Source organism: Echinops telfairi, unplaced genomic scaffold (assembly GCF_000313985.2).
Source record: "Echinops telfairi isolate 266 unplaced genomic scaffold, ASM31398v2 ScPeMD7_7424;HRSCAF=8462, whole genome shotgun sequence".
Lineage (NCBI taxonomy): Eukaryota > Metazoa > Chordata > Mammalia > Afrosoricida > Tenrecidae > Echinops > Echinops telfairi.
In genome coordinates, this window is record NW_022111324.1 from 29,476,449 (window position 1) to 29,503,276 (window position 26,828).

Genomic DNA, 26,828 nt, shown 5'->3' on the forward strand with positions numbered 1-26,828 from the left:
GCTTGAAGGTAAACAAGGGCCATCGAGCTTAGAAGCAACAAAGCCCACATGGAACAACTTATCAGCCTGTGTGATCACGAGGTGTCGAATGGATCACTGAAGACAAATGGGTGCATAAGCAAATGTAGCAAAGAAAGCTGATGGTGCCCAACTATCAAAAAGTATAGTGTCTGGGGTCTTAAAGGCTTGAAGGTAATCAAACGGCCATCAAGCTCAGAAGCAACAGAGCCCACATGGAAGAAGCACACCAGCCTATGCAAACACGAGGTGTCAAGGGGATCAGGTATAAGGCATCATCAAAATCTTACCATAGTGAAATTTCTCTTCTAAGGAGCATTCTAGTTGTACTTCGAGAATAGATTCACGTGTTCTCTAGCAGCCCATGATACATTCAATATTCTTCAACAACAGTATAAATGAAAGGCATAAATTGTTCTTTGTTTTTCTTATTCATTGTCCAGCTTTTCACATGTATATGAGGTTATTGAAAATACCATGGCTTATGTCAGGTGATTTTTACGCCTCAAAGTGACACTGTTGATTTTTAACCTTTAAAAGAGGTCCTTTACAGCATATTTGCTTACTGCAATGTGTCTTTGTTGTCTTGACTGCTACTTCCATTATAAACTAAGAAAAAAATAGAAGCTGTCAAGGATTTAATCTTGTCTGGATCCATAATCACTACTTTTGGAAGACCTCTTTATTTATCCATTTATTCATGTTACCACTTTATTTTATTCCCCTCTCCCTTCCTCCTTCCTGTCCTCCCAGCCTCAAAATAGTTTTCAAAATCTGCCTCTTTTAATGTGAAAACCATTTTTATTTTATAATAAGGGTGGCATGCAGCATTTATCTTTATGAGACTGACTAGCTTTGCCGAGTCTAATGGCTTCCATATTAGCCCAGGTGTTTGATAGTTTCATCATTCTTCTTTAAGGGAAGCATGCTAGTCCATTGTTTGTGTATACCAAAGTTTATTTCTCCATTTCTCCATTGTTTCCGTCTTTTTGCTATTGTAGGTAGTAGTGTGATAAACATGGATGTGAATATATCTGTTCATATTTTGTTCTTTATTTCTTTGTGGTATATGCTGAGCAGAGTGATCGCTGGGTCATATAGTATTTCTATTAGCATTTGTTTAAGGAAGCTGTTTTACATAATGGTTGTACAATTCTGCAGTTCCACCAGTAGTATATGAGTGTTCCAATCTCCACATATCGTCTTCAATATTTATCATTTACTATTTTGTTTGTTGTTTTAAATGTTGCTATTGGTACCAGTGTGAGGTGTATTTCCCTTAGAGCTAATGATAGCAAGCACTTGTTCATGTGCTTACTTCCCACTACCATGTCATCTTTAGTGCATTGTCTGTTCTTGTCTTCTGCCCATTTTTTATTGTATTTATCATCATTTTCCTATTGAGGCATTGCATTTTTCTATAAATCTTCAAAACTGGCCTTTATCTAATATATATTACCAAAAGTTTTTCCCTACTCTGTGGATTTTCTTTTCACTATTTTGATTAAGTCTTTTAATGTACATACATGCAATGTTGTATTTTTAGGAGATTCCAGTCCGCCATGTTCTCTTCTCTCATGTGGATGTTTTTCATTCTGCCTAGTAGAGTATTTATGCCTGCTATGAGAGCCCTTAGGTTGTCCCTGTTTTTTCATTGATGATTTTTATAGTACTAGGGTTTTAATTTAGGTCTTTAATTCATGATTTCCCTTTTGTATATAGTGTAAGGTCTGGGTTCTGTTATATTCTTTTGCAAGTGGAAATCACATTTTCTAGCACCATTTGTTGAAAAGAATTTATCTTACCCTATTTAATGTGTTTCAGTCCTTTCTAAAAAGTCATGTATCTCTAGATGGTTGTTTTATTTCTAGGTTCTCTGTTCTGATCCACTAGTTTTATGTCTGTTGTAATACCAAGCTTTTTTGATACCATGGCTGGGGACTGAGAGGCCTACTTTGTTTTTGTTTTTTAGTAGTGTTTTGTTATCTTAGGTTTATTTCTTTTCACATACAAAGTTGGTTATTAATTTTTTCATTTCTTTGAAGAAAATTGTGCAGGAATTTGGATTGGAATGACATTGAATTGATAGAGTGCTTTCAGTAATATTGCCATTTTCATTATAATTAGTTTTACTATCCAGGAACATCAGACATTCTTTCCTTTATGTAATGTATTTTGATTTAGTGTCATAGTATTTCATAGTTTTCTTTTGCTTCTCTTGTTAAATTTAGTCCTAATTAGCTTATTTTGGGGGTGGTAATTTTAAATTATATTTAAAAATTATTTTTCAGATACCTCTTCTTTAATATGTAAGAATGTTATTGATTTTTGTATTTTGATATTATAGCTTGCCACATTGCCAACATTTTCAATTAGTTCTAGCAATTATTGTATTGAGTCTTTGGGGGTTTTCTATGTATAAGATGAGGAGGCCTGATGGCACAGTGCATTAGACTGTTAACGGCAAGGTCAAGAGTTTGAAATCAAATGCCGATCCAAGGGAGAAAACAATACTTTCTATTCCTTTAAAGAGTTTCAGTCTCAGAAGTCAGTTAAGACATGAAAAACATTTATAAATTATCAAGGGTTCATGAGGGAAGGAGTGGGGAGGAGGGGGGAAATGAGATGATACCAAGGGTGGAAAAAAATGTTTTGAAATTGATGATGGCAACACATGTACAAATGTGCTTGACACAATGGATGGATGGATGGATTGTTATAAGGGCTGTAAGAGCCCCCAAGAAAATTATTTTTAAAAAATTAATAAAAAGAGTTACAGTCTTAGAAATGCAAAGGGACAGTTCTACCCTATACTATGAGTTCACTATGGGTTGGAATCAACTCAAGGGCAGTAAATTTCATTTGTCTGGTCATATATAATATCATATCACCTGAAAATGGAGTTTTGCTTTTCTGTGCTAATTTGGATGCCTTTGATTTCTTTTTGATGTAGAGCTGTTCTGGTTAAAACTTCAAGGCCTATATTAAATAAGAGTGTGAATAAAGAGCAGCGCAGTCTGGTTCTGCTCAAGGTGGGAATGCTGCAGTTTCTCTCCATTGAGCAAAATGCTGGCTGTTAGCTTTGCATAGATGATCTTTATTAAGTTGAGGAATTTCCATTTTATTCCTATTTTCTTGAGTGTTTTTATCAGGACTAGATGTTGAAGTATGTTGAATGCCTTTTCTGCATCTATAATTGTGTGATTTTTTTCTTTTGTTTTATTTTTCTGGTGGATTACATTGATTGTTTTCTAATGTTGGATCATTCTTACATACCTGGTGTGAATCCCAGTTGATCATGATATAGTATTTTTAAAAATGTTTTGTTGAACTCCATTAGCTGAAATTTTGTTAATTGTGCTATCTACTATGTTCATAAGGTATGCTGTGGTCTATAGTTTTATATTTTGGCATTAGGTTTATCCTTGATCCATAAAATGAGTTTGGTAATGGGCTGTCCTTGTCTATATTCTGGAATAGTTTGTGTAGTGTTGGTGTTAACTCGTCTCTAAATGTTTGGGGGAATTCTCCAGTAACACCATCAGGTCTTGTTTTTTTGGTTGTTGTTAGTAATTCTTAAACAAGATCTATTTATTATATATTACAGGCCTCTTAAGCTTTTATATATCAGTGTTCATTTAGATAGTTAATACGATTCTAGAATTTTTTTCATTTCTTCTAGGCTTTCAAATTTGTTGGAGTACAGTCTTTCCTAATATTGTGCAATTATCTTTTTAAATTCAGTTCTGTTGTGATGTTGCCCATTTCATTTCTTATTTACAATATTTATTTTTTCCTATTGTGAGGGTTGACAATGCTTTACCAATTTTGTTAATTCTTTCAAAGAAACAGCTTCTTTTGGTTTTGATTTTTCCCCTATTTTTGTTGTGTTTTCTAGTTAGTGTCTCTCTGCTCTAATTTTTATTATTTCTTTTCTTATGGGGACTAAGACTTTTTTCCTTACTACTTTTGTTCTAATTGTTATAAGTATGTCCAGGTGTTAATTTTGGTTCTGTTTTTTTTTAAACTCTGTGAAATTATTGCTATCACTTGCTTTGAGTACTGTTTTTGGTATATTGTATTTTCAGTCTCATTTGCTTCAAGAACAATTTAAAGTGTACTCTTGGTTTCTTCAATTACTCAGTGGTTTATAAGTAATGTGTTGTTCAATATCCGTGTAACTTTTAAAAAAATGGATCTTTCTATTATTGATTTCTAATTTTATGGCATTGTGATCTGAAAAGATAGTTTGTGGTATCTTGGTGTTTGCTTTTAAATTTATCGATGCTTGCTTTGTGGTCTCACACATATTTTTAGCAGTATGCTTCCTGAGATCTGGTAAAGAATGTTTGCTATGCTACTGTTGAGTGAAGTATTCTGTATACGTCCAAGAGGTCAAGTTGATTGATTGTGCTTGTTTAGTTCTTCTGTATTTTTGTTGAGTATTTTTTCTCCTTGATATGTCTTTCCTTAAGAGTGGTATATTGAAATCTTCTATTATTATCATAGAATTATCTATATTAAGCTCTTAAATTCACAGTTTGATTAATATAGACTGTATTTCACTGGGTGCATAGATGCTTAATATGATTGTCTTTTTCTATTGTGGTTTTAATCATTACATAATGACCTTCTTTGTCTCTCATATTGACTTGATGTCTATTTTGTTAGAAATTAATATTACTACTCTGTTTTCTTGACTGTATTTAAACAAATATATCTTGATATATTTTTCCCAACCTTTTATTTTTTTTGTCTGTATTGGTCTTCGTGTCTTAGGTGCGTTTGTTGTAAGCAGCAGATTAATGGTGGCTCTGGTGACGTTGTGGGGTAATACAATGGGCTTTTAACTGCAAAATCAGCAGTTTGAAACCATCTGTAAGAGAAATATGAGGATTCCTACTCCTGTAAACAGTTCATCTTGGAACCTCTCAGGCAATTCTAGGCCACCACCACATCCTAGAATGTTGCTGTAATTGGAACAGACTTGATGGCAGTAAGCTTGGGGGTTTTTGTTTTGTTTTTTCAGTTTTCCTATCCATTCAGCTAGTCTCTTTCTTTTAACTGATGAGTTTAATCCATTTACATTCAGCATTGTGTATTATTTTATCGTAGTCATTTTACTGTTCTTTATGATGCTATTGGTTTCTTTATTATAATTTTCTGTCCTCAATTTTTTATGGGTTTTTATTGTCATTTTTTTCTTTGCTTTTTCAATTTGGGCTTTAACAGTTTTTTATATTTTTTTCTTTTTAAAAGTTGGTAAAGGTATTATCATTTTAATGGAGTTTAGTTTTTTATTTTATTATTATTTTCTTTCTTAATGTCAGGATTTTTGTTCCCTTTTGTGGACTACTTGATTTCCTCTCTGTTCAGCTGCTCGCTATCTACTCAGTACCCTATATTAGTAAGTGTTGTTTTCCTGGAAGATTATTATCTCTGCTTCCCTATTTTGAATCTTGTGGTTTTATTTCATCTTGTGTATTTCATGAGTGGGTTGATTTCTTGATGACAATGCTTTGCAAGCTAATTTTAGGTTGCTGTCTGCTATTTCTGTAGATTCTTTGTTCACAGAACTACCTTTAATAATTTTTGTAAAGTTGGTTTTGTTTTTACAAAGTTCTTTAGATTTTTTCTAAAAATGTCAAAGAAAAAAGAAAGAAAAAGGAAATGCCATTGTTTTCCTCCTTTGTATTTGAGGGCTTGTTTGCTGGATATAGGATTCTTGATTGGCAGGTTTTTTTTTTTATTTCAATGCTTTGTATATATCTTTCAATTGCCTTCTTCCCTACATGACTTCTACTGAAAAAAAATATGAACTTATTCTCATTGGTTCATTTTTAAAGGTGATTATTCTTTTCCCAAGTTACTCTAAGAATGCTTGCCTTTTTTAATGTGAGAAAGTTTTATTATGATTATTCACGGGGAGTCTTTCGCAGTCACTTCTGTTTGGTGTTCTTCGGGCTTCTTGAAGGGTTTATTTTCTGATCCATTATGATTAAAAGTTCTCTTCTGATCCATTATGATTAAAAGTTCTCTGTGGTTATCTTGCCTTCATTCTGTTCTGGAATGTTTATTAATGTAAATTGTTCTTTTTGATAGTGTCCCATAGAATTTTTAGTTTTTTTCCCCTTGTTTTTTAAAATAGGGTTTTCTTTTTGTTTTGTTTTGTTTTTTTAATCTCAATAGGTTTATCTTTGAGCTTACTAATTCATGCTTACATTAGTTCTAATGCTGTGTTCTTCCAGGATGTTATCCCATTTTAATAGCTATGTGGCTTATGGACGTCTATTGGGAGTTGTTGAATTATTCCTAGTTTATATAGATATATATTTTTTTGTCAGGAGTATTCTTGTAGTGCTTGCCTGAGTTTTATCTTCTCTCTTTTTCTTGTTCTTGTTCTGTTTTCTATTGATTTCTTCCTGCACCATTTGAAGGTACTGAAGATCATTCTTCGGAACACCTTCATGGGACAGTCTAATGTCTGTTTGCAGCTGAGATATCTCCTGAATCTGTTTCTTCACGTAGGCCATTTGTTTGTGCCATCTTTTCTTATTCTCTTACATGCACTTAAATTGCATGTTGCTTCTGAGACATGATGCCGATTTTATATTTGTCTCGGTTTGTTGATCAGGTGATAATAAAATGAAGGGAAGTCTTTGTGGACTTGATTTAGCTCTTGAAGATTCTAGGTTGACTGGGTCACGTGGCAATGGCCCATTCCCAGCAGAGATTAATGACAGGCAAAAGTTAAATACTATTTCATGCCATGTCTTTAAGGCTGCCCCTGTCATTTTCCAGAGGTGTAGGCCAAGACCAAAATAGCTGTCACAAAGGGAAGGAGAAGAAAACATCCAAGTTTATTTGCCCATCCATAAGAACTCTCTTCCCTTAATCTGAATATCAGAACAAGTCCCAGGATTAATTTAAACTATCCCTTCCTGATTAGGAGTTAGAAAGTGGATTGTATCATTTTAAGCCCAGGGCTGCATACAAATAATGAACTTCAGGATCCCCCCCACTGATATTCCCTTTGCTCACTCAATTGAGTTCACCCCTCCTCAACATGGGTTCACTCAAATCACCCTCCCTTAGGGGAAGCTCATCAACTGTCTATGGCAGGGAAGGGGACCATTTCCGTCTGTTGGATTAGAGTAAATTTAAGGGCCTAGGCTGCTGTGAAGAACAAGTTGTCAGCTCAGCTCTCCTTCTCTTCCTGTGCTACACATCAGTGCACTCCCTGGGGTGGGGGGAGTGGGCAAGTCTCACCAGGTTGCTACTTGTCAGGGCAGTTGGGAATCCAATGTCTTTCAGGGATATCTGCATTGCAAGACTGTCAATTCAGACTTTTGTCTTACTTGACAGGCTCAGAATTGAGGCTTGTATGTTTTCTGCTTAAAAAACAAAAAGAAAAAGAAAAAAACAGGGTGATTACAGAGTGCATCATGTTTTTTAAAATACTTGCACAAGATCTCTTTAACGTATTAAAGAGCAAGATGTCACTTTGAGAACTAAGGTGCACATGATCCCACCCATAGTATTTTCAATGGACTCCAACGCATGGAAAGTTAGAGAAAGAATCAGGAAGACTGACGAAGAATTGATGCATTTGAATGATGGTGTTATTAGGTTCCTGGGGTGGTTTAGCTTGGATTTTGCTTCTCAATGCTGAAAGAATTCATGTGGCAGAAACACTTTGGTTATCCGAGTAACTTTCATGAGGGAAAGGGAAGTTTTAGGTAATACAGTCTCAGAAAGCACACACTATCCCCACAAAGTGTGCAAGGCTACACAGTGAGGCCATGGGAATTTTCTTGACTGAAAATGGAAATTCCCCTGAAAAATACCACAAAACAGGAGTGTGGAGCCCTGAGTACGGAACCCAGCACACCCAAGAGGGCATTTCTTTGAGCACACCTGAAAGAGAGAGTGGCCTGCTGTTATCCCGTCTATTCCCCCTGTCTGGGAGAGTGGTTGAGGGCATTACCAATCTTATTGGCTGAGTTTAAGCACACCTGTGTGATGTCATGTCGCTGGTACCTAGCATTGTGTGTGGGTTTAGGTTTCCCTTCACCTGGACCTAGGTGACTTGTGTCTGAGATTCTCAGTGCTGGATTTTCCCAGAGGTGTCTAAAGGTTGTCTGATTTTCTTTTAACCCTTTTATTATGACCCTGCCAGCAGATTTCTGCTAGCACAAGCATTTGGGGGAGATGACCCCACTTTGTCTCTTATCTAGCTACCTTTTAGTTTGTGCTAAATCAGTGGGTTTCAATCTTCCTAGTGCCGCAACCCTTCAACATAGTTTCTCATGATGTGGTGATCCCCCAACCATAAAATTTTTTTCATTGCTACTTCATAACTGTAATTTTGCTAACAGGTGTTATGAATTGGGCGACCCTGTGAAAAGGTTGTTCAACCCCCAAAGGGGTTGCGACCCACAGGTTGAGAACCCCCGAGTTAAATAAAACTTAAAAGTACTGAATACATAAAAAAATTAAAAATACTGAGAGTTACATGGAGTGCCAGAAGAACAATCAAATTCGTTTTGGAAGAAGTACAGCCAGACTGTTCCTTAGAAGGGAGGATGGTGAGACTTTGACTCACATAGTTAGACATGTTATCAGGAGAGATTAGTGCCTGGAATGATATCATGCTGGGTAAAGTAGGAGGACTGTGAAAAAGAATAAAGCCCTCAATGAAATGCACTTACGTACACAAGAGCTTTCACAATGGGCTTAAACATAACAGTTGTGAGGGTGGCACAGGTGAGCGCTGCCTTTCTCTGTTGTGGCACACAGGGTCGCTGCATATAGGTACTGACTTGATGGTGCCTGAGAACAACAACTTCTATGCAAGCTCACGGTGGATCCAAATAGAATGAAATCCTTGACAAATCCAATGTTTTATCCATTCATCGAGACTTTTACAATAGGAAAACTAGTTTCTCCTAAGGAATGCTGCAATTGATACCTACTGCTTGTTAGGTAAGAATGGAGCCTTTGTCCTTTTCACACTCTTGCTGAATCCTCTTGGTTTGTGCTGTAGTTGTTAGGTGTGTCATTTTTGCGAGTATTTAAAATCTGAATGTTTAGACCTTTGCCTCGCCCATCTTCATTGAACCCCTAAATCCCTGTGTCCAGTGTGTCTAGGCACTTTTGGCCAATCTGACCTATACCTTTATTGATGATGGCATTCTGGTTAGCCTTGTTTACTTTAATACTTTGCCAGGTTCCTGAGAGCACTTTAATACTCTCTTAAGATATAGCTTTTGGAATTTGAGCATTGTAACTAGACAATTTGAAATACTGAAATACTCAGTTTGAATAACAGACTATCAGAAAAAAGGATCTTTCTCTCACAGCCCTGCTTGGCAGGATAGTCTCTTCCTCTGACATACAGTCTTTGTTTGGCATCTGAAGGCACTTCCTTCTCTCCTCTCCTTGCCTTCTTGTTCCTCCCCTTCCAGCTTTAGGGCTTATACAGCAGCTGGTTGCTACAATTAAAACTTTTTTCATGAACTAAAATATTATTTTACTATTTTCTCATATTTCTTCAAAGTTAAAACAACAAAAATCAAATGAAAAATCTACAACAGCCCACATTCTTTAGCTGTTTCTCATAAAGCTTCTTAATATTGAAATACTATGGTTTTAGAATAATGATGGCCAGACACTCCCATGGATAGAAGCAGTGAGTCTGTGTGGATCAAGCGGGGCAGTGTGGTGAGATGAGATGCAGTTCTTTGTGGTCTGATGCACATAAACTTCCTTCTGATTTACACTCAGGAAGTGCTTCTTTCTCTTTCTCCCCTCGTTTTATTAATACGTCTGCCCTTATTTGTTAGGTTTAGATATAATTATTTAACTTATTTTTATCCATTTCCTCATCTGAAAGTTGAAGAGGAGAGAGTACTTATGTGCTTTCAATTTCATATATTGAGGCTTTCATATATTCATATTTCACCAGTAGGAACTCAAACTATTATTAAAAGATTTTTGTTAGTGTACTTGGCACAGTTCTCTAGGTTACTGACTACAGGTTCAGGGAATGTAAATTTGCCCTTTTGGAACAGATAACAGTGCCTCTTGTTCACTTAAAGCACACGTATCATGTGTGCTTATTATATATATGCACCATAAAATATCCACAATGTTCTTAAATGTCCATTACAGTGCTTGTTCTGTATCTTTTGCTGTCCAGTCAATTATGGTTTATAATTACCCTGTAGGACAGAGTAGAATTGCCCCACAAGGTTTCCAGGCTGTAAAGTTGGTGGAAACAGATTGCCATATTTTACTCCAGCAGAGCAGTGGATGGATTCCAACCGTTCTGTTCTGTGGCAGTCCAGTGTTTTAACCACTGCTGTGCCAGGCCCCTCTTCTATGGTCTACCAGGGCTCGGCAAACTTTTGAGGCAGAAGAGCCAATCCTGTCCTTCACAATTAAAAAATTATTTGAGCGTCCTATATATATATTTATAAATCAATAAAATTACTACTATCTGGGTAATATCCTTTAAAATTTTAATTTTATTCTGAGCCAAATATGACTTTTGAGCTGAAGTTTGCTGGTCTCTGGTCTATACCCACTGCCCTCAAGCCCCTTCCGCCTCACAGTGATCCGATGTAGGTTAACAGTCCAACGTTTACTGGACAAAGCCACCAGGACTCCCTTCTAGAGGCCTTTAAGCAGCACAAAACTAAGCAAAACACAACAAAAATAACTTTATAATTTTACCCCTTGATAGTGCTCTAAATTCCTACTTAAATTCTCAAAAAATTACATTTTACTTTAATCTGTATGGTGTATGCCTTAGGAGAAAATGGAATATGCTGTAGGGCTCCAAATGATACATATCATTTAAAGAGTCTACATACAGCCATGAACTCCATGTATTTCAATACAATTAGTTTTCTTCATCATTTAATACTTTTCCTTCATGATTTTTACATAATGGGGCCCCTTGGTTCGATGAGTTGCAGCTGATCCAGGAACAAGATTTATTTTTCCTTCTTAGCATTCACCAGACTTCCTAAAATAGAACTGTGAGGATGCTCACCCAAACTCACCCCCATTGGTTTGATTCCGACTCATAGCAACTTCACGTGTATTTTCTAGTCCCAGAGATTGAACCCTACAATTGACGGGTTTCATGTCCATTTAAAAAGTGAATTACCATTCTATTATAAGCACATTTCTAAAATTTCTCATAACCTAATAAAAAACAAACATACAACAACGAAATGGTGAACTTGAGTGTGACCCAATCTAGGGTTTGTAGCAAGTTAGTCCCGTTAGGTGGTGTAATATCACAATTACACCCGAGGCAGGTGTGTTGATAGCTTCTTGAGCATCCATACTTCCTTCTATGCTTTCCTTTTCCAACATAAATATTTTTGGCAACATTTTAACCACACTCACAACCTCTCTGACTGCCTGAAATAATGTGCTGGCTAAAAAGGGAAGTATACCTGGAATGCTATTAACTTTATCAGTGATAAAATACTTCTCATAAAACATTTAAGCTACTTTGATGTTTTTCTGGATGGCTGTCCCTGGCAGGTTTTTGACAGAACCGATAGGACTTTCGCTGCTATAATTCTGAGTACGTAGGCTTTAAACAAGGCAGTAGTTATAAATGGAGTGGAACCCCAACGAAGTACAAACACTCCACAAACAAGCAAACAAAACAAGACAAAACTCACAGCTATTGAGTCCATTTCAACTTATAATATTTGCAAAAAGTCTGGCCTGGAGGAAAAGCAAATAGAAGTAAAGTGCTATTTTTGGTGCACACCTTTTTGTAGCATGCGCACTACTCTGTTAGGTGTGTTTGAAAATACAGAGACTAACACTGAGTGTATTAGCATTCTTGCATGTTTGTTTTTAAGTAGAAGGTCAATAAGGGTTATAAATTCAACTAGCCAGGCCTTGTAGTTTTCAGAAGCTCTAGTGCCATAGTGGGTTACACAGTGACCTGCTAACCATAAGATCAGCTGTTCAAACCCACCAGCAGGCTCAGAAAGAGACGAGGTTTCTACTCCTGTGAAGATGTAAAGTTTCAGACATCTATTTGTTTTTAATTTCAAAAAATGTTGTATTGGCATCAAAAGGAGAATGTTGTAAACAGATTGGCACCAAATATTTTACATACATGCCTATTACAATGCGAGGTAGAGAACGCAGGGGATCTCGCATTCCTAGACCCGGGGGAGCTCCCCAACAACAATCACACGTCCAGTGACCTGACAGAAGAGCACCAAGACCCACACAGAAAGTGCGGCAGCCTCTGTCATACTCATCACAGAGCATCATTTCTTCTTCCTGTGCGGACCCAGGACAGGGATCTCAGGGTCCAGGCGGGAGCGTGTCAGGTACTGTGTTCGAGAGCAGGTATCACAGAGTATCTGGCGAGTACCTTCTGTAATATTCCTGGGCTGTTCAGAGATGAGGGCCGCTGGGTAGAAATGAACCTCGTCCTCTCTTTGGACAACACTTTGCCCTGCCCTTGAGGCATTCGGATAACGTGTTTCTGTAAGTCGAAGTAGGCTCGCCTTTCTTCTATGCACTCCAGGTTCAAGTTAAACTTTTTGGCAGCTTTCTTAATGTATTCGGGCACTTTGCTGGCTTCAACCTCCTGACTATTCCATTGTTGCATTTGGGAGTTCCCCGCTAGGGTGTCCTGTGACCCGCTGGCGTTTCTTCTTCAGGACGACAGAGTCCTGCGCATGCTTGCCCAGGTATTCTTTGATCCTCAGGTTACTCACCTCATGGCTGCAGCGCCATCTACCTAGTAGTGTCTACTGGGCGTCTGTAATGGCATTTCACTCTCTAACGCAGAGTTTATCTTTGTGTGACAAATCTCATTGTTTGGACAGTTCTCTTTGAAGGAGGTAACAGCCAAGTAGTCTCTGACTTGTCCTCGAAGCACATACTATTCTTTTTCATCCGGTGAACCATTGTATTCTATCAGATTCTCTACAAGGTTGTAGCTAACACCAAGATCCTGACTTGAAGTCTCACAGCTCTTAGAGTTATTTCCCGAGTCCATCTGGCTCCTTTGGACCAGCGTCAGATTTTCATTATCATGTTCTTGCTGTCATTTTCTTAAGCTTCAGCTTGAACTTGAATATGAGGAATTCATGGCTTGTTCAGCAGTTGGCCCCTGGGATTGCTCTGGCTCATGATCTTGAGCCCATCATCTTTTCCCACAGATGTAGTTTGATTCCTGTAAATTGCATCCAGTGGCATCTGAGTGTAGAGTCATTATTATTGTTGTAGAAAAAAATGGATTTGCAATGTATAACTCACTGGTCTTTCAAAACTCTATCATGTGATCACAGACATTGTTTCAATTCCAACGCCATGTTTTCCAAGTACTAATCATTGGTGTATGTTTCCAAATTTTTTATTCCATTCAATGGTAGTTATCAATACATCTTGATTGCATGTTTGATCCATATCAGACTGAAGTTGTTAGTAAAAATCTTTAATTTCTTTCTAAGCTGTTTATTTTTTGAATTTTTAGATGAATTTGAATTTATTAGATGAATTTTTGTTTTAAAATGACTAACCTTTAGAGGACAACATTACATTCTCATTGACATCAAGTTGATGCTGACTCATTGCAAGTCTACAGGACAGAGTAGAACTACCTCTTTGGATTTCCACATTTAGAGACTTTTTGAAGAACAGATTTGACATGTTGAACACAAATGACTGAAGACCGGAATTGTGAGATTACACCAAGAACATTGTACCAGAAGAAAGTAAAAGGTCATTAGAAAAATAAGAAAGAAAGAAAGAAAGAAAGAAAGAAAGAAAGAAAGAAAGAAGGAAAGAAACTACCAACATTTATGTGAACTAAGACTCTGAGGTTAGCTCTTGAATATAGAGTAGCTAAAGAAAATGGGGAAAAAAAGACTTAAGAAAACAAGCGAAGATTTCAAAGGACAGCTTGAAAAGACAAAGCAATAAAATGCACAAAGACTTGGAATTAGAAAATCAAAAGCAAAGAATACTTGCATTTAGTCACTAAATTGTAAAACAATGGAAAATAATTGCTGACCAGAATAGTCAAAGAAAGTAAATGTGAAACTGGCCAGTCACTTAAAGTCTATGGAGCTCAGTTTCCTAACCTGTAAGGTAGCTCAGCTCACCTGTATCAGTAATACCATATATATATATATATATATATGGTGTGTGTGTGTGTGAGAGAGAGAGAGAGAGAAACCTTTTGAAATAATCAGATAAGGGAGCCTGCTTTGTCTAAATGCTGCTGCGCTCTTTATTTAACCCACTGGCACAGTGGATTAGGCTAACTATAATGTCATTGACTCAAACTCCCCAGCCATTCCTTGAGAGAAAATGAGAACTGTTTGTCTTGTTGGTGCTGTCAGTCTATTCCAGCTGACAGTGATGCTATGCACCACAGAAGGAAAGACCACCCATCCTGTGTCATTCTCACATTTAAGCCCATTGTTGCAGCCACTGTGTCAGCCCATCGTGTTGAAGATCTTCCACGTTGTTGCTGCTCTAGTCAAGAGGTACAGGCTTGGAAACCCACAGAGGCAGTTTTACGCTGTACTACAGGGTCCCTATGAATGGGAATTGACTCTAGAGTGGGGAGTTTGGTTTTGCTTCTGAGTCAGAATTGAGTTGCTGGCAATGGACTTTATGCTCCTATGACTGAAGTCCCACTTCTGCCATGTTACCTCTTTGTTTATTGAGCTCCTATAGTGGTTTATTATCTCTTCCTATCTTTTAGGGTCTTTTTTAGAGTTGCAAATTGATGTAAAAAGAAAGGAAATTGGTATGAAAGAGAAGGTCAGGAGTCTTGGGCCTGATCAGCCATTGTTAACTCATAAGACCTGGGAAGAGTTTCTTTTCCTGGGAGTTAATCCCTTGTAGTTCCTTGGCTTAGAGATGTTTACTTTACTTGGAGTTGGCGTTTAGGCAAATCATGTAAGTTTACTTTTCCTTTACATGGAAATAACAATCCTTATCTTGTTAGGAAGATTAAATGAGGTGATATATACAAATTACTTAGCATGGTACCTGGCACCTGTGAAATGTTGAACACGTGTGAATTTTTAAAAATTTGTACCGTAGCCCTTGGATGACATACCCAGGCTGTGCAACTACTAACTGTAAAGGGCCACTAGGCAAGAACAGTCTGGTGAACCACTTCTGACAAAGCATCCAATGAGAAACCCCAGGGGGCACAGAGCTAGCCTGACCTTTAACACACATGGAGTGATCCTTAGTTGGAATGCACTCAAAAGCAACTTTTGGGTGTATTTTTAAAGATCTCTTCCCATTTATCATTCTAAGTTTTATAAACAGGCTTTTGATTTTATGTCAATCAAGTCAGTCTGAGATTTTTTGATAGCGTAAGAGTAAGAGCCACTGGGGACTGCTCTCCCTCTGCCTCTCCACCTTCCTGCTTGCTGGGACTCCACTAACCCTGGCAGCTGTCATATTTCTGACCTTGGATCCATAAGACTCTGCATCCACCGGCCAAGGATCTTCCTGCGTTCTGCATAGTTAAATGTGGCTGCATGAGTCTGAATAGGGATTTATGGACTAGTATTTGACTTATGAACTTAAGTTGGTCTGGGCTGGGACCCTTTCTTGATGTATTGATATAAAGTTCTTTCATATTCATAAATGAGTGTCATTGGATTTGTTTCTGTAGTCCACCTGGCCTAACCCAAGGATCTGCTTCATATTGATTATTTCTCAATAGGAGACCTCAACTACTTTCTGAACAGTTCACTCTACAAATTTTCAAGTTTGTGGGTTTATCCCTTGTCAGAAGTGATTATGTGATCACTCTGGGCCCAGGGCCAAGTACTTGGATATAGGAAGGCAAAGACATCCATTACTACATATTGCTCACAGTTAAGGGAGATGTATACTATGTCTGATATTAATAAAGAATAGTAGGCTCTACCCAAATAGAGAGGTAAAAAGGTGGCTTACTTCAGGGAATGAATTTAAATGGAAACCTGAAGAACGGGCAGAGATTATACTGTTGGCAAGGCTGAAGGGTGAGGACAATGATACACAGCTGGGTTAATTAATCTGTGCCTTTGTATACATGTGACCTTCTGCATTCTGTTTGATCACCTTTATTTGAAATTAGCATGAATATAGATCTTTTCCAGTTGGCTGGTCAGGTAACTGTCTTTTAAATTTCTTGGCATAAGTAGGTGAGTGCTTCTAGCATAGCATCAGTTTATTGAAACATTTCAACTGATATTTTGTCAATTCCTGGATCCTTGTTTTTGGCCAATCATTTCAGTACAACATGGATTTCTTCCTGTAATGCCATCAGCGACCTCATGGTATCTCTAGAAATGATTGAACCCCTATCAATTATTTTGGTACAGTCACTTCTGTGTATTCCTTTAATTATATCCGGATTATTCCTGTATTGTTCAGTATTTTGCACATAGAATCCATCCATGTTGTAACTTCAGGCTTGAAATTTTTCTTTGTATTTTTTTTGCTTGAGAAATCCTAAGCACGACCCCCCCCCCCTTTTAAAAAAAATTCTAGGTCTTTTTGCATTTAAATATAATATGTTATGTTGTCTTCTGGAACTGCCTTTGGAAAATTTATTTTCTTAAAAAAGCACCAGCAAAATGATGCAGGAATTTATAACTTTAGTAGTGTTTAGTAACTATAATCTACATAAGAATGATAATATCTAAATGGAAGAAGCACGCCCACTTCAGTGACCAAAGGATTGTAAATCCTATAACCCAAACTCAAAAAGGGAATAGTATCAGAGACTGAATTGTGAGAATCCAGTTTGCAGAAGGCTGTGGATGACAGTGGGAACCCAAGATACGGTTGGGATGAAAGTGGTTACTAAACAGAGTACATTGGAGAGATGAGTATAGAAGATCAAAGGGATAAACCAGACAGGAACGGTTAAAATCTTGTCAGTTGATCCCGACTTTGATGCATTCTGGACCTGATCTGGTTTTCAACATTTTCTGTATTTTTGTTTGGTTTTTTGTTTGTTCATATTAGGGTTTATCTCAGAGGTGTTATGCCACTGGGGGTTACCCTCCTGAAGTTGTGTTTTTCTCTTTTTCGGTAGATGAAACCCAGGATTAATGACCCTATAGAGACAGCAAGTAGAATAAGGGTTTCACAGGGGTGGGTACAGTGGGGAGGGGAGGGGGTGGTAAAACGGAAATGATATCAAGGAGTCTAGGAATAAAAAGAATGTTTGGAAACTGATTGTGGTAGCAATTGTACAACACTGCTAGACATGATTGAATTGTGGAATTGATATATATATTAACTCCCAATTTAAAAAAATTAAGTCAAGGAATTCAAGAAGGAAGGCAATGCTTTGAGACTGATTTTGGTGGCAATTGTACAATACTGCTTGATGTGATTGAACTGAGGAATGATATAATACCTGTATTAGCTCACAATAAGATGGTTTTGAAAAAAAAAAGAATGAGTCGAGCAGCTACTCACAAGGTCAACAAGCTGAGACCCCCAGCGGCTCTGTGGGAGACAGATGGGCTTTCTCTCCCTACAATGTTGCAGTCTCAGGGGCGGCTCTCCCCTGTCTTACGCCTTCTTAGTCCAAATTGACTCAATGGCAGGGAGTGAGTGGAGCTTTATTTCCTAGGTTCTGTGCTTAGACATTTGCATACTTTTCTCCTTTTATTCTCTTTGTGTGTCTGAGCCTTAAGAACTATTCACTTCATTTTTTTTTCTTTTTTTTTCTTTCTTTTTTAAAAATCGTTTTATTAGGGGCTCATACAACTCTTATCACAATCCATACATGCATTAATTATGTAAAGCACGTTTGTGCATTCATTGCCCTCATCATTCTCAAAACATTTGCTCTCCACTTAAGCCCCTGGCATCAGATCCTCATTTTTCCCCTCCCTTCCTGCTCTCCCTCCTCCCTCATGAGCCCTTGATAATTTATAAATTATTCTTTTGTCATATCTTGCCCTGTTCGACATCTCCCTTCACCCACTTTTCTGTTGTCCATCCCCCAGGGAGGAGGTCACATGTAGATTCTTGAAGAAACCGATGATCAGAACCATGGGGTTAGAAAAAGAAGACATACTTTAACAACATGACCCCAATATTGAAACCGACAGTTGTTGGCTCTGAGAAGCTAGCCCCTGACCCATGGAAGCCCCTATCATAGCAGAATGGATCACTTCCCGTTCCTGTACACATCCCCATAGTTAGTTAAGGATTACATCAGTGTGATCCATAGGTTTTCCATTGGCTGATTTTCAGAAGTAGATTTCCACGCCTTTCTTCATAGTCTGTCTTAAACTGGAAGTTCTATGAAACCTGTTCAGCATCCTAGCAACAAGACAGCTTTACTAACGGAAAAGATACTATCTTTTTAAATGACACCCTTTGTTCCTTCCAATGAAGTAGAGGGATGTTGAAAGGGATCATTGCCTTTCTGTCCTGTCCTTCAGATGCCAAAAACCTACACAGAATCCCATGTTTTCTCGTTGTATCTTGTTGTATTTATTCAGAGTGAAAATTGACAAAATGCTCTGCTTTGTATTTTTGTTTTTTGTTCACTTTTGCCATAGATGACCGTCTGTCTCTGTCATTGACGACGTGACTAAAGAGCTTTTGTCAGACCACACAATGCTAAGCATTCATTGAAAATCAACAGTCCTGTTGCACAGGAAATTGTATTGTGAAAAGTGTATCCAAATTCGCCTCCCTTAATGTTCAAGAAGTTTCTTATTTCAGGGTATGATTTGTATCTATCTATCTATCTATCTATCTATCTATCTATCTATCTATAGAGAGAGCACTTTGAGTTATATATATCTTGTTTTAGATTTAAAATATTATAGGCATATGTGACCACAGCTGATTATTCAGTTTCGCTATAAAAAGAAAAAAAATATGAATGTTCATGATTATAACATTGTGCAACCTTGTGTCAATGAGATTTCCAAACCCAAGCTAAGTGTGGGAGAAAGACACGTTCCTAGTGTTTAATGTGGCCAGCTAAATAGAGATGCTTTGACTCGTCAGGAAGCTAAAATACATGCTGCTACTATTATTACTGAGGGTCCAGGAAGATGGGGGCCTGCTCCTAACCGGAATCCAAAATGTAGTCACTGTGTTCTTGTAATGACCCGTGATTTCATTCTGAAGAAAGTGAACCTAACCATCAAGCATCCAGATAGTGGTTGCCCTGGAATCACCCGATACCTCCAGGGACACTTTAGTTTCTGAAAAAGGAGGATGGAGCACTTAAGCATTATTACACTGTAGAAACTCAAAGGACGCATGCTTTCCGGGCCCTGTGACCTAGCATGTGCTTGTATAAAGAGCTCATATTAAGAAATTTTCTCACATCTTGGGGTTAGTGAAAAAAAAAAAGTGAGTGTTGGGAAGTTAGAGTGTGAATGAGGCCGGTGAATTTTACACTGTGTCATTTATGAGAGCATATTCCACAAGAATCTCTAGGATATTAGTTATGTTCTGCCTTGGCAACTGAAGTAGGCTACCCTGAATGTAACAAACATAAATACATTAGCCATACTGGGAGATAATATTAAAAGCAGCGGTTAAGACAGCAAATGACAGATTACATTGGAGACATTTGCTGCTGAAGATCTCTTAAAAGTGTTAAAAGAGCAAGAATGGCACTTTGGAAAGTAAGGTGTGTCTGACCCAAGCAATGGCACTTTCAATTGCCTCCCGTGCATGTTGCAGTTGGATGTTGAAGGTAGACTAAAGGATAACTTATGCCTTTTATCCACGGTTCTGGGGAGGAATATTGGAAGTACCATGGACTCTCCACAGAACAGACAACTTGGAAGAAGTTTACCCAGAGAGATCCTTAGAAGTGAGGATTATTGTGAGACCTCCTCTGTAGAGGTGCTGTCCGAAGAAACCTGTCCCTGGAAAAGGACATGCAGCTTGGTAAAGTAGACGAACAGTGGATAAGAGGAGGAACTTGACAGACAGCGGCTGTCACCGGGGGCTCATAACAGCAATTGTGAGGATGGCCTAAGACGGGGAAGTGTTTTTCTCTGTTGTACATAGGGTTACTATGAGTCAAAACAGACTAGTTAGCCCTTAACAGCAATAACGCCTGTGATCCCTTTCAGAGCACTTGGTAAGACTAGCTGGGCAACATCTAATTCATGTGGTCTCAGAGTCGTGCATGTGCTTGTGGTCCATTAAGCCTTTATATTTATTGTTTCCATCTGTCTCTGATTTTTTTTCTTTTAAAATTTATTATTAATTGGGGTTATTGCATATATCATTCCATAGTTCAAAAATGTCAAGCAGTATTGAACAATTGCTAACACAGTTTCTAAACATTCTCTTTCTTCCTGGACTCCTGATATTGTCTCCCTTTTAGCTCCACCCCCTCATCACACACACACACACACACACACACACACACACACACACACACACACACCTGTCCTCCGAAACCCTTATTCTGCATGCTGTCCCGACAAGCTCATCAATCCTGGGGTTATTTATTCTTCTTTGTTTCAGAAAGAGACCAATAGTTGCACCTCAGGTGACTACTCAAGAGATTCTAAGACCCCGGTTCCTGCTCACCTAAGTAGAATATAGAGTTATATACACATACATCTTTGAGTTCTTTGTCAGGCAGTTCTATTGCTATTTCTTTATCTGAAAGGTTTTCTGAATCTCTAACTTGGCTCTTTGTTGGGGTACTGTACCTTGTTGCTTTGTGTGAACTGAGATTATCTGCTGTCTCCAAAACATTTATTGTTGACGTATTGGTGTTTAATTAATGATCCCATGTTGGTGTGTTTGTAGACACTCATCACTTGTCTCCAGGCAGATGCTACCTGGAATAAAACAAGTGGGGATACTGTTAGTTTTTAATTAATATGACTAGTGAAGGCTTCACTTGGAAGATGATATTTGAATAGAAACCTAAAAATGGTTAACAATAACAGTCATATCCATTCAAACATAACCAAGACAATTGATGATTGGCTAATGACACCAGACAAACAGCTAATGATTGGCTAGTGAGACCAGCCAAACAGCTAAAGATAATTTGCAAACCTGGTTCAGTTTACAATGTGAATCACAGAATGCTGAAGGAGTGTGTGTATTATGAATCACCAAGGGAAAAACACTGTGATGAAAGAACCAATGAAACAGACAACTTTCCTCTAGGTCTTTAATGCTTCCCCACCCCTCCGCCCCCGCCCCCGCTGTCATGACCCCAATTCTACCTTACAAATCCGGCTAGACCAGAGCATATACACTGGTATGGATAAGAACTCGAAACACAGGGAATTCGGGACAGATAAAGACCTCAGGACTAATATTGAGAGTAGCCATACCAGGAGGATAAGGGGAAGATGTGGGGAGAAAAGGGGAACCGATCTCAGTGATCTACATAGAACCCCCTTGCTGGGGGATGAACAACAGAAAAGTGGGTAAAGGGAGACAGCAGTCAGTGTAAGACATGAAAAAAAAAAAGTTTATAAATTATCAGGGGTTCGTGAGGGATGGAGGGTGGGGGAGGGAGGTGAAAAGTGAGATGATGATACCAAGGGCTCAAGTAAAAGGAAAATGTTTTGAGAATGATGATGGCAACAAATGTACAAATGTGTTTTGACACATGACACAATGGATGACTGTATGGATTGTGGTAAGAGTTGTATGAGCCCCCAATACAATGATTAATAATAATAATTAAAAAAAGAAAAAAACAATGATGTAGTATGAACTTGCAACTGCTGGTAATGACCCCATTCATTAATTAAATTAAAGTTGACTAAACAAGAATAGTTTCCAAATCATTATGTTCTTAGTGACAGTAAAAAGTGAATAAACTGTACAAATGTGCTTGAAAAAATGGATATATGTATGGTTTGTGTTAAGATCTGTAAATGCCCCCAATAAAATGATTAAACAAACAAACAAACAAACAAAAAGAACAAAGATGGTTGCTGAATGCTTCTTTTCATTTGAATTTTAATAATATGGAATAATTATAGAAGCAAAAATGAAAGAGCAGAGGATTCTGTTTTCTCTTTCAAATATTTTCATTTAACTGCTTCTAAAGTAATTTGGCATCTTAGGATGAGCACATATTTCTTTTAAAATGTCAGTTGTAACATTCAAATTCATCTTGAGATTATTTTGGATATTTCTAAGAGCTACACTGAACTATCCCTCTGTGTGATGCTGAGCCCAATGAGGAAATAAACAATGCCATGTGGCTTTCAAATTATAAACAGCACAAAAATAATTTTAATTTTCCGTAATTCCAATGAGTTTCTCATAAAAACTTGGCAAATGAAAAAAAATCCTGGACTTTCCTAGTATTACTCATGGAATAAATTTGAACAAATAAATACAAAATTAAACAATACTATCAAATTTTTCCCTTCTCCTAATCTACATATATAATCAGAGGACTCAATTCTGTCTCCCTTTGGTCGATGTTCACTTCCTCACATGCATGGTCATTGTTATTTAAAAGTTGGAACCGTATCCAAGAGGAAGCTTAATAATTCTGTTTATTTTCTAGGGTTTAAAGAAGCCTAGGCTGCCAGAGAAGATCTTTGAAGTGTGAAAAAGTTTCCTGTACTTCAGGCCAAAATGTCTTTTATAGATCCTTATCAGCACATTATAGTAAGTAATTTACCGTTTATGTATTTTATGGAGTAGGGACAGATACATTTCTGAGTATTTCTCCTCTAATAAAGTAGGACTGTATAACAGACCTGTGTATTCACTGTGTACAAAAAGACTATCATGCATAATGAAATTAAACGCTCCCTTCTTCTCAGCACTATAATTTTCCAGAAGACCTGGAGTGAAGGGAAGGGAGCTGTCCTTTCAGGGAGCAATACAAAATGTAGTTATCACATAGCAACATTGGCCTGCATATTTACCATACAGTCGACATGAATTGATGGAGAGAGGATAAATACAGTTCTGAGATTTAGGATATATTTTGGTACATTTTCCAAGAAATAATTAGTTCTGTAAGATTTCTCAATTTATTAAGATATACTTAAACTCCTCTGTGGGAGTTCAACTTTTGGTAAACAATTGAGGAGTTGAAAGTTTAATATGTAATTCCTTTGGAGATAAACACTTTCTTTTCTGATTTTATAGTGACACTTGAGGTTCAGTGATGGTTTATGCTGAGTAGAAATAAGTTTTATAGATTTTGAGGGATAATCTAACATCTCATTTTTACTTAAAATGCAACAGTATTCTCTTCAGTTACATTTCTCCTTAGCCACCAGCCTCTTTCTTGCCCTGCTTGTATAGCACTGTTTAATTGAATATTGGATAAGGACTTATCAAGGGTCCCTTTGATGCTAAATGTTTATATATATAAATATACTTAATTTGCCCCTTCTAGTCATTCTCCTGTTTTTTTAAAATATCTCATATTCTCTGGTTTTGTAATTTGGTTGCATGCAGTTAGTTCTATTTCAGTTTTCTCTATAAGCTTCTGTTTTTCTCTTTAAAAATTGAGATATAACATATATAAGGTGCATACATTTTAATAATTCAGCTGGATGGAATTTTGCATATGCATTCTACCGATAAAATTAGTACCTGAATAAAAAATCAGAATATTATAGGTGTCCAGGAAGGCTTGCTCATATCCTCTTAGTCAACACACCACTAAAAGGTAACCAATATTTGACCTTGAGAACTCTGGTGAAGTTTTGTGTGTTTTGGCCTTCATATGAGTGTCTGCTTTTAATATTGTTTCTGTTAGATTCAGTCATGCTGTGAGTAACAAAAGCCCCTACTTTTCCATTACCATGTTTCATTTAATTATCTGAATATATTACACATCCTTTATTTAATTCCTGCAGACCATTCTATCATCACTTAACGGTAACAGTTCCTTTGCTGTTAGATGGGTGACTACACGAGTGTGCCGTGATGTCTAGTCTGTGATGCTCCGCTACGAGTCTTTGTTTGTATTAGTAGCAAAGTCTTAAGTTTTGCAGCTTTAAAATGTGTCATTTTATGTGATGATGTAGATCCTCCAACATTTTTCTTTTCAAGTTTTAACTTGCATTTTTATATTAAGTTTATAATCAACTTATGAATTTTCACAGAAAACTAGAAGCAAACAGAAATTTTCTAGAATATTTTTACACTTTTATTGTTAATTGAGTGATCATTTACAGCGTAGATCAGGTTTTCATTCAATAATTCCTATACACGTTCGTTCATCTCATTGATTGCCATTCCCATAATGGAACATCCACTTCCTCCCCATGTTTCCGGTTGTCATCCCCCCTTCTTTCCTGACACTTCTGATTTGTCCTTGGGCGAATGTGCCATTTTGATTTTAAGGGCTGAGAATTCTTCTTACTGTCATTGTTTCCCTTATTTACCTCTCTGCTGTAATTGACACTTGAGCCTCAGAGGTAAGTTCATTTCCAGCCCTGAAGGCTGCCTTAGGAGCTTCCTTGGCGTTTCCCCAGTTTCAACCAGACCTGTAAATCTGGTCTTTTTTCACTTTTTAAAAATTTTGAGTTTTGTTTCACGTTCTCTCCCATTCTGTTCAGGACTTCTCATGTGATCTCTTTCATAGCAGCTGGTGGTGGTAGTTGTCTACCATCTAGTTCTGGCCCCAGGATCATGGGAGCTGACTTTGGGGTGGTGTATTAGTCCACTGGACTAATCGTTTCCACGTGTCTTCAAATTTTTCACTTTCTTTTGCTTCAGATAGAGTGAGATGAATAGTTGCCCCTAATATGGCTGCTCATAAGCTTTTAAAACCTCAGTTGTTACTCACCAATGTAGGATGCAAAATATTATCTATTTGCACTATGCTATGCAAATTGACCTTGATGTTCCCTGAGAATACAGCGAAGAGCCCTCAGACCCATCTTCTGGGTATTTGATTGGTAATGTAATGATTCTACAAATTAATTAGGGGAGACATGACAAGAAACAATCTTGAATTTTCTAATCCGTAAATAATCCATGAATCTAATCCAAATATAAATAATCATTTTTGGAATGATATATTACAGTTTCCAGTAAGAAATCTCATGTCTTTCTGAGATACACTTCTTCATATTTGATGTGTTAGTGTAATTGAAAAGATGCAAGTAAATCTCATTTTCCAATTAGTTTTTGCATTTATATGGAAGTACAATTGATTTTTTATATTGATCTTTTAGAGAGCATCTTAAGGAGCCTTGGTTGCACAGAGGTTAGAGTGGTAGGTTGCTAGCCCAAAGGTTGAGCAGTTTGAATTCACTAGCCACTTCACGGGAAAAAGATGTTGCAGGCTGATTCTGTAAAGATTTATAGCACAGGAATCCTATGCAGCACTTCAACTCTGTCCTAGAGAATGCCTTTGAGTAGGAATTGACTCGACATCAGTGGGTTTGGGTTATAATGGGGAACTTACTCAATTTCTGATAGTAACTTATTCAGAGTATTTTGAATTTTCAAGGTAGGATGGTGCAGAACTGTTAACGTGTTTCATTCTGTTGTGCGTGGAGTTGCCATGAGTGGGACCCAAGCTGACACCAGGCAACAGAGCCAGAACATTATCTGTAGGGCATCTTGATGTGGTGACTCTGGCCAAAACCACAGATCCATTTTATGTTTTTATTCAGCTTCCCCAGCTTCAGAGTTGGATCATTCAATTAGTACTGAAGTGAAACCAATACTATTAGTTTATATATATATATATTTTTTTTTTTTCTTCTTTCTGTGCATATGAAAGAAAATGTGTGTGTGTGTCTAAATTGCTATAGAAATAAAATCCCCAATTCTGGCTTTCATAGGAAGATATTTTTAAAAAATTATGTGGCGAATACTTAACAGAGAAAAATATTATTATAAAGGAAAGATGGGGAAGCCAGCTAACTAGTAATGACGGATTAGTGCCACATGGGCCAACAGTTTGGGCAGCCTCAAGGCATGGAAGATTGGACTCATTTTCACCACACCTGCAAAGCAGTTGCTTGTTGGAGATTTCTGTGGGCTGATTTAGCACTTTGCAGCCAGCACACTCACCTCCTGCTTCCGGTGGTTTGGCTTGTAAGAAGATTACCCAAATAAAGTGTAAATGTAAGATTTTAGTTCTGATTTTCTAGCATTGTTTTGAGGGATTGTCCAAACCATGACAATATTTGTGACCCCAGAATTTATTGAAGTTTTTTATAAAAGGGCGGGAGGGCAGATATCAACTTCAGAAGGAAAGCTGAAGTGTAAAATATTTACAAACACAACAACAGCAATTTAAGTCCGGAGCATGACATTATTACTCTGACCCTTAGTAATGTAAGGCATTTCCAGAGGGTGTCACCCGGTGGGGGAGCTGGTGCCAAGGGGGAATCAAATCCATGAACCTGTGCATTTGCTGATAATGTTTTTTAAATGGCAAAGAGGCTACAAGGGTAAGTAAAAAAGCATAGCTACTTAATCTTAGAAATATATTTAAAAATAGATATCAAAACGTGAAGCTATCTGATATCTAGCTTTATACATTTCTATTTTGAGTGCTTCCACCTCTATCACCTTCCCTTGAAGAATTGTGCACTCTTGGTTTTTACCCCACGTGAAAATGACAGTTTCACTATCCTGAAGGAACTCAAACAGCATCCCTTTGACATAGTCTTTGCATTTGGGGAGCAAAAGGAACTCAGGAATGGCAAAATCAGGGCTTTAGCATGGGTTGGGTAAGGTTTCCTAATGAAATTCATATAGGACAGCGCTTGTTGCCCTTGAACAATGAGCAATTACTCATTTGTAATTGGCAGGGGGTGGGGGGT

General features: G+C 37.5%; 1 protein-coding gene and 1 pseudogene across 1 annotated transcript in view; one reads left to right on the top strand and one right to left on the bottom strand.

Moving 5' to 3' along the window:
• The window catches only part of PLA2G4A (phospholipase A2 group IVA), a 166,463-nt gene that overhangs the window by 10,106 nt on the left and 129,529 nt on the right, over window positions 1–26,828 (top strand). Inside the window, exon 2 of the mRNA XM_004706661.2 lies at window positions 22,586–22,689. Coding sequence (XP_004706718.1) covers window positions 22,657–22,689 — 33 coding nt within the window. The 5' untranslated portion in view covers window positions 22,586–22,656. The remainder of the gene's footprint in view (window positions 1–22,585; window positions 22,690–26,828) is intronic.
• On the bottom strand, window positions 12,367–13,075 carry LOC101644686 (annotated as a pseudogene).